Source organism: Galeopterus variegatus, unplaced genomic scaffold (genome assembly GCF_000696425.1).
Source record: "Galeopterus variegatus unplaced genomic scaffold, G_variegatus-3.0.2 Scaffold5372, whole genome shotgun sequence".
Lineage (NCBI taxonomy): Eukaryota > Metazoa > Chordata > Mammalia > Dermoptera > Cynocephalidae > Galeopterus > Galeopterus variegatus.
The window spans coordinates 153,684-162,836 of NW_007731483.1; the positions used below are offsets into that span (position 1 = coordinate 153,684).

The following is a 9,153-nucleotide window of genomic DNA, read 5'->3' on the forward strand; positions in this document are numbered from 1 at the left end:
CCGAGCCCTCGGCGGGAGTGCCGCCATGCTCCCAAGCGGCGCACTGTAGCAGTGCGCCACCGGGCCGGCCTGGGACATTGTTTCCCTTTAACTGAAAACTGACATCTCAGTAGTTTGAGTTCGGGATCCTTCATTTTGATTTCCATGTGGTTCCAGAATTGTCTGCTATTATTTTGGCTTAATATGTGAGAATTTTTTTAAGAGATATTTGAAGTTACCAATTATGTATGTATCCTCGTGTTATTAGAATCTAACATTTTACTTGGCACATAGTATTTTATTAACTTGTGTTTAACGTGTGTTTGATAATTTAAGCCTTAAAAAATATCATAAAGAGGAGTGATCATAAGATGTGATACAGAGTTCCTGCCTCTGGTTAACTATCTAGAGAGTGTCTTAATTTAGAGAAAATTAATTTATTTAAAATTATTAATTTCCCCATCATATCCAAGTAGAATATTCTGTAAGGTGTGAATCTTAATCTGGGCTGTCAGTACATTACAATATCCAAGTTCTTTTTTTGACATTCAGTACTAAAGTTGCTTTCAAACTTTGAAGAATTTTCTTCCTCCTTCCCTCCTCCCTTTCTTTCGCTCCTTTATTTCTTCCTTCCTCTGCTTGCTTTCCTTCTTCCATTATTTCTTCTGTCCATCCATCCATTTTGATTTTTTAAATCTAAGTACACTTGTGGAAATTTAAGAATGAGGTGAGCATCTTTATCAGAGTTCTCATTGGGGCATTTTGGACACCCCAAATTTTGTAAGTTGTGCCTGAGCATAATAAATATTGAAATAAAGTACATATTTGTTAAAAATATTTTTTATGCTTCTTTATGAAATATGACATTACATATTTTTAAAATTACATGTATAGATTGGTCATATTACCAATGGATTTTGTTTCAGCATGGTTAGGGAGCATTATAAAATATTAGTATGAAAAGGAGATGTGGAACTAAATGGGATGAGAGTCACTGGTTTAGGTAGTATCAGTATTTCCACATGTGAACTAGTTTTTTCCACTTGTAGCTCAAGATGGAAAAAAACTGACGTAACTGAGGAACAAAATATCTGGAGTTATAATGAGCATAGGCCTTGCCATCATTATGTTTTGGTACAGATTTATTTAACAGAACTCTAAACTTCAGACCAAAACAAAAGATGTCCTGGATCTCTAACACTTTAAAGTATAATTCCAATATCAAGCCATTAAGAAGGGCTTATTTTTATTTTTTAATTTTTATTTATTTATTTTTGTTTTACTTTATCAATATACAATTTAGTTGATTTTTGTGTCCCTTTACCAATTCCACCATTCCCCTCTCCCTCTCCCCCGTCCCCCCCATCAATATCATATCTATTCACTTGTCTTAAGAAGTTCAAGGAATTGTGATTGCTGTCTCTCCCCCCCCCCGTTTATTTGTTTGTCTGTTTGTTTGTTTATTTCTAGTTCCCACAAATAAGTGAGAACATGCGGTATTTCTCTTTCTGTGTCTGGCTTGTTTCACTTAATATAATTTTCTCTAAGTCCATCCATGTTGCTGCGAATGGTAGTATTTCTTTTCTTTTCTTTTCTTTTTCTCATAGCAGAGTGGTATCCCATTGTGTAGATAAACCACATTATCCTTATCCACTCTTCTGATGATGGACATTTGGGCTGGCTCCAACTGTTAGCTATTGTAAATAGCACTGCAATAAACATGACAGTACAGATATCCCTGTGACATGATGATTTCCGTTCCTCTGGCTATATACCCAGCAGTAGAATAGCTGGGTCATATGGTAGATCTATCTGTAATTGTTTGAGGAATCTCCCTACCATTTTCCATAGAGGTGGCACCATTTTGCAGTCCCACCAACAGTGAAGGAGGGTTCTTTTTTCTCCACAACCTCGCCAGCATTTATCATTCCTCATCTTTTGGATATTAGCCATCCTAACTGGAGTGAGATGGTATCTCAAAGTGGTTTTGATTTGCATATCCCTAATGCTGAGCTTTGTTGAGCATTTTCTCATGTGTCTGTTGGCAAATTTTATATCTTCATTCGAGAAATGCCTATTCAGCTCCTTTGCCCATTTTTTAATTGGGTTATTTGTTTTCTTACTGTTAAGTTGTTTGAGGTCCTTGTATATTCTAGATATTAATCCTTTGTCGGATGTATGTTTTGCAAATATTTCCTCCCATTCTGTTGATTGTCTTTTCACTCTGTTAATTGTTTCTTTGTTATGTAGAAGCTTTTCAGTTTGATATAATCCCATTTGTTTATTTTTCCTTTGGTTACCTTGCTTTTGGGGTTGTATTCGTGAAGTCTGTATCCACTGCTCTGTCCTGGAGTGTTTCCCTTATTTTTTCTTTAAGTAGTATTATAGTTTCAGGATGTACGTTAAATTCTTCAATCCATTTTGAGTTGATTTTGGTATATGATGAGAGGTATGGGTCTAGTTTCATTCTCCTACATATGAGTGTCCAGTTTTCCCAGCATCAGTTGCTGAAGAGGCAGTCTCTTCCCCAGTGTGTAGACTTGGTACCTTTATCAAAGATCAGATGCCTATAGGTGTATGTTTTGATTTCTGGATTCTCTATTCTATTCCATTGGTCCATGTGTTTTATTTTTATGACTGTACCATGCTGTTTTGGTTACTGTAGCTTTCTAGTATAGTTTAAAGTCAGGTGTGTTGTGCCTCCAGCTTTATTTTTTTTCTCAGGATTGCTTTGGCTATTCATGGTCTTTTGTTCTTCCATCTGAATGTTAGGATTGGTTTTTTCCATTTCTGAGAAAAATTTTTTTGGAATTTTGATGGGGATTGCATTGAATCTGTAGATATCTTTGGATAGTATGGACATTTTCACAATGTTAATTCTTCCATTCCATGGGATATCTTTCCATCTTCTGGTGTCCTGTTTAAATTCTCTCAACAGTGGTTTGTAGATCTCATCATAGAGATTTTTGACATCCTTGGGTAACTTTATTCTTAGGTACTTTATTTTTTTGTTGACTATTGTAAATGGGCTAGCTTTCTTTTTTCTTTTTTCTTTTTTTTAAAGATGAGTGGTAAGAGGATCTTAACTCTTGACTTGGTTTTGTCAGCACAATGCTCTCCCACATGAGCTTGAGCTAGCTTTCTTGATTTCTTTTTCTTCTAGTTCATTGTTGAAGTATACAAATGCTACTGATTTTTGTGCATTGATTTTGTATCCTGCAACTTTGCTGAAATCATTTATCAACTCTAGCAGTTTTTTTGTACAGTCTTTAGGCTGTTCTGTATATAGGATCATGTCATCTGCAAACAGGGACAGTTTGACTTCATCTTTTCCAATCTGGATGCCCTTTATTTTCTTCTCTTCCCTAGTTGCTCTGGCTAGTACTTCTAACACTGTTGAATAACAGTGGTGAGAGTGGGCATCCTTGTCTTCTTCCTCTTCTTAAAGGAAAAGCTTTCAACTCTTCCTCATTCAGGATAATATTGGCAATGGGTTTGTCATATATGGCTTTAATTGTGTTGAGATACTTTCCTTTTATACCCAATTTATAGAGTCTTTATCATGAATGAATGTTGAATTTTGTCAAATGGTTTTTCAGCATCTGTAGAGATGATCATATGATTTTTGTATTTGATTTCATTGATGTGGTGGTTCACATTTATTGATTTGCGTATGTTAAACCAACTTTGCATCCCTGGGATGAATCCCACTTGATCATGGTGTATAATTTTATGTATGTGTTGCTGTATTCTATTAGTGAGTATTTTATTGAGGATTTTGCATCTATATTCATCAAGGATATTGGCCTGTAGTTTTCTTTTTTTCTTCTATCTTTGTCTGGTTTTGGTATCAGGGTGATGTTTGTCTTATAGGATGAGTTCAGGACAATGGCCTCTGTTTCAATTTTTTGGAATAGTTTATAGAGAATTGGTATTAATTCTTCTTTGAAGGTTTGGTAGAATTCTGCAGTGAAGACATCTGGTCCTGGGCTTTTCTTTGTTGGGAGACTGCTGATAACAGCTTCAATCTCTTTGATTGTTTTTGATCTGTTCAGGTTTTCTGTGTCTTCTTGGCTGAGTCTTGGTGGTTTGTGTGTGTCCAGAAATTTATCCATTTCCTCCAGATTTTCAAATTTGTTAGCATATAGTTATTTATAGTAGTCTCTAATGATTCCTTGTATTTCTGAGGTATCACTTGTGATATCACCTTTTTCATTTCTAATTTTTATTTGTGTCTTCTCTATTCTTTTTTTAGTTAGCCTTGCTAATGGTTTGCCAATTTTATTTATCTTTAAAAAAAAAACCTTTTTGTTTAATTTTGTGTAATTTTTTGTGTTTCTATTTCATTTAATTCTGCTCTGATCTTAATTATTTCTTTCCATCTACTAACTTTGGGTTTGGATTTTTCTTGTTTTTCTAGTTCTTTAAGATGAAGTATTAGGTTGTTTACTTGCTCTCTTTCCATTCTTGTGAAGCAAGCATTTAATGTGATAAATTTCCCCCTTAGTACTGCTTTTGCAGTATGCCACACAGGTTTTGGTATGATGTATTATTTTTTTCATTAGTTTCAAGAAATTTTTTGATTTCCTGTTTAATTTCTTCTTGGACCCATATGTCATTAAGTCGAACGTTGTTTAACTTCCATGTGTTTGTATAGTTTCCAGAGTTTTGTTTGTTATTGATTTCTAATTCCAATCCATTGCGGTCTGAAAAAATACATGGAATGATTCAAGTTTTTAAAAATTTGTTGAAACTTAATTTGTGACGTAATATGGTCTATCCTGGAGAATGTTCCATGTGCTGATGCAAAAAATGAATATTTGGAGGTTGTTGGATGAAATGTTCTGTATATATCTGCCAAGTCCAGTTGGTCTAAAGTGTTGTTTAGATCTTGTGTGTTTCTGTTGATTCTAGATGATCTGTCCAGTGTTGAGAGTGGGGTGTTCAAATCCCCTGCTATTATTATATTAGTGTCTATCTCTTTCTTTAGGTCCAATAGTATTTGCTTTTTAAATCTGGCTGCTCTGATGTTGGGTGTACATGTATTGAAGATAGTTACTTCTTGTTGGATAGATCCTTTTGTCATTATATAGTGGCCTTCTTTATCCTTTTTTATGGTTTTTGGTTTAAAGTTTAGCTTATCTGATATAAGAATAGCTACCTACTGCAGCTCCTTTTTCATTTCTGTTTGCTCAGTATACTTTTTCCATCCTTTCACTCTTAGTCTACATGTGTCTTTACATGTGAGGTGAGTCTTTTGAAGGCAGCATACTGTTGGGTCCATCTTTTTAATCCAGTCAGTCATTCTGTGTCTTTTGAGTGGGGAATTTAATCCTTTTACATTAAGACTTAGTATTGAAAGGTATTGTTTAACTCCTGGCATTTTACTGATTTTATTTTTGGATGTTTTAAATATCTTTTGTTTCTTTCTTATTTACTGTTTATCTTCTCTGTTTGTTGGTTTCTTGGGATGGTGGGTATACTTTTTTTCTCTTTTGCATCTTTGTTTTACTAGTGGGATTTGTTCTTTCTCAAGTAGTCATGGTAGTGATGGTTGTTTTTCAGGTACCAGACCCAGTACTCCCTTGAGAATTTCTTGTAAGGCTGGTCGTGTGGTAGTAAACTCCTTCATTATCTATGGAAATCTATTTTATATTGATAAAATAGTTCATGACCCAAACAAGGTTAAAAATCATTGGCTTATACATGTAAATGGTTTCATTTAATTTGGGTGATTTTAGAAATGTTTGCTAAAAAGTGTTAACTTTTACTTGAGATAATTTTTATAATTAGCAATTTAATGCAGATTTCCTGTTTATTTAATTTTTCGTTTCATTTAATTTGGGTGATTTTAGAAATGTTTGCTAAAAAGTGTTAACTTTTACTTGAGACAATTTTTATAATTAGCAATTTAATGCAGATTTCCTGTTTATTTAATTTTTTAAAATCCTCACAAAATAAATGCTGCATTATAGTGCATAAACCTGTGTTCAGGACTGTTTTTGGCATAAAAACATAAAATGACAATATAAAAATTTCCCATTTTGTTTAAGAAGTTGCATGTTTCGGAGGAAATGCTTTAAAATATTTTTATCTTTTCTACCACCCCCGCAACCTGGACTTCTTCATCGCTGCAGTCAGATATAGAGAATACTTGGTGGTGGTATAAGTTGAGCACCCAAAATCCAAAATCTGAAGTAGTTCAGAATCCAAAGCTTTTGAACACCGTTATGGTGCTTAAGGGAAATGCTCACTGGAGCATTTTAGATTTCAGATTTTCCGATTCGGGATGCTTAACTGGTAACTGTTCTGCAAATATTCAAAAATTTGAAAAACTTTGAAATCCGAAACACTTCAGGTCCCAAGCATTTCGGATAAGAGATACTCAAAGTGTACTTAGCAAATTCAATGTAGTGTATATCAAGTTATTAAAACTTGCTTGAAAATAGTTCTGATTAAAAGATAAGGCAGATATTATTTTTCCCATTTTAGATATTAGTAAATACTAAGTCAAATTAAGTTAGATGTGTCAGTGTACTTTCTGCTGTGACTGTGAACGAAGACCACACTTCGGTGACTTTTAGTTGTTCTACTGCTTTGTGCTCTTTCCTGTAAGAGCACAGTACATTTCAGAAATTATTCTTTCTTACCTTCCTAAAGGTGATTTGAATTGGAGCTGGTGATCACTGGTAGGGAGCCTGTCAGAAGTTATATATTAATTATTCTCTTACTGATTCGTTGAGTCTTATTCTTGTGATTTTTAACTTGAATATTTTACATTTTTACAGGTGAAAGTGAACCTTATTTAATTATTAGGACAGGATTCTCTGTACCCAAGGTTGATTTTGAACTTTATTTCAGTTTCTTTAAGTTATTTGATTTCAATGCAAATAGCGATATAAACCACTTTTTTTTAAATACTCAGTATAAGAGTAATAAAATTTACATAACCATTTTTGAGGTAAAAATAAACTACCTAAGATAAAACTAGTATGAAAGAATGAGTTGAGAAAGGGTTTTTTCTTTGATTATTGGTAATTATGTAGAAGTTACTGAGCAACTTTTTATGAAACAGATTTCACTGAAATGTGTTATTAAATCAAGGGACATTTTTCAATTTGTAGAAGAGTCTTCTGACGATAAAGAATATCAGAAAAAGCCATAAGAGAGATGTATTCTGTATACTTGGAGATTTTTAAGACAGCATCCAGCTATATGTTTGGATAGCTGCAGTGCACATTTAAGTCAATCTCTAGGGCCCTCATAATATAAATTCAGTGTTTTATGTCTTTGTCTTCTCTTTCCTCAACACTCCTCTGAGTGTTTTCCTCATACTTATCTAATTCATGGGATATTCAGTTTTTTAAAATGTCTAAATAACTTTGAAGTTTCTGAACAGGTTTCTTTAAAATAGATGGTATTAGGGTTTGAGAGGAAACAGAAACCCAAAAAGTTTTATATAACTTTTCAAACGGTAGTCAGATTAAATTTAATGTCTAGCATAGGATAGAAAAAGATTAACTGTAAAATTTGTTGTTCCACAGGTACTGTGAGAATAGAGATGTTTCGAAATATGCAGAATGCAGAAATCATCAGAAAAATGACTGAAGAATTTGATGAGGTATAGCATTCCAATATTTAATCAAATTGCCTATTTATACTTTTAAATGGTGAATATGTTTATTATTTTGTTTTGTTTTGATTTAGTGTTTAGAATGAGAGAAGATATGCTATTTTTTATTTATATGATAATCCATGCTACTAATTCCAAAATTAATAATCTTTGGAGATTTGGTTACATTGTATTGAAGTACCTTCATAGCAATGAATAATGACTGGTGACCAATAAGGATATTAGTAGTATGAGGTAGAAGTTGATTCTTGACATTTGTTCTTGAAGACTGTCTCAAATTCCCAAATCTATAAATGCATCTCCAACAGTTTTTTGTTCTGTGGAATGCTAGTCACATTAATGCTTTAAAGGAAAAAAGGGTTTTGAGGTCAAAGAAGTTTGAGCACAGCTGCATATTATACCTTTCTTAGAGATTATGAGAGCACATTTTCTTATTTAAAGCTCTTAGAAATCCTGCTGGAGAAAAACCTGCTTCACCTTAACCCACAATTTGTCAAAATTATTTTACATGGAATTTCTCTCCCCTCCCACCTCCCATATGTGTGCATGCGTGCGTGTGTGCATGCGTGTGTGTGTGTGTAACTTAAGCTTTTATTGGGACACTACTTGAGAGTATTCTTATTGGAAACACATGTTTTCAATCACCTTTTTCATTTTCACTGAAATATTCTTTCAAGCACTTTTACACTTGAAAAAGCAGTTCAGATTATAACTGCTGAAATATTTTGTTTTATTTCTGTATTGTATTCATGGTGAACTGAATTTATCTCATACTTTAGGCCACTACTAATTCCCATTTAAACTTTCTGCTTTTTGATTTAAATAAGATTTCTGTTATCTGGTAGGTGTTCTTTTTTCTTGACTTTCAACACTAAAAGATTGGTTTTCTTTCTTCTAGGTCTGCTCAATTGGGGGGGATGGTGCTCAGACTTTTCATTATTGTTATTAATTTTCAGTTCAAAAAGGTAATAAAAACATGGTAAAACAAACACACACAAATATACGTGTCATAATGTATGTCTTTATCATCAGGTGTTCACTTTTACTCTAGCGGCACACAGCATAAACATTTTACATCTGTTTTTTAAAAGAAACATTCTGCCAGTGGCTCTTATACTATTTTAGTCACATTACATGGGAGGTAGGGAGAAACCTTACATTGTGACCTGTGCATATATATGTCCACAATCCCTTATCTTTAATTCTGTAATCCAAAAATTTCTGAAATTCCAAAGGACTCTTTTCAGGTTAGTTGGTGGCAAAACCTGGCCTCAGCTAACATGAGGTTATTCAGTTTTTGTTTTTCCCAGTGTGAATATCTGTGTGATGCTGGGGATAAACACTAATGTTTTGATTGCAGGGGGCTGCCCCAAATTCTGTTGGGGTGTGATGTAGTGTAAGGTATATGTACTATATTACTATCTGTCTTGCTACAGCCATAGCTACACTAGTTTGTCTGGTTGGGGTTATCGTCGGACTACTGCTGACATAGTCAACTGTATTGCTAAGTGACTATGCCAATTGTATAGCTAGGCAGTTCA

At 33.7% G+C, this 9,153-nt stretch overlaps 1 protein-coding gene across 1 annotated transcript in view; it reads left to right on the forward strand.

The window, feature by feature from the left end:
* LOC103604744 (cohesin subunit SA-1) overlaps positions 1-9,153 on the forward strand; it is a 213,738-nt gene that overhangs the window by 95,879 nt on the left and 108,706 nt on the right. The window contains exon 5 of the mRNA XM_008589316.1: positions 7,524-7,600. Coding sequence (XP_008587538.1) covers positions 7,524-7,600 — 77 coding nt within the window. The remainder of the gene's footprint in view (positions 1-7,523; positions 7,601-9,153) is intronic.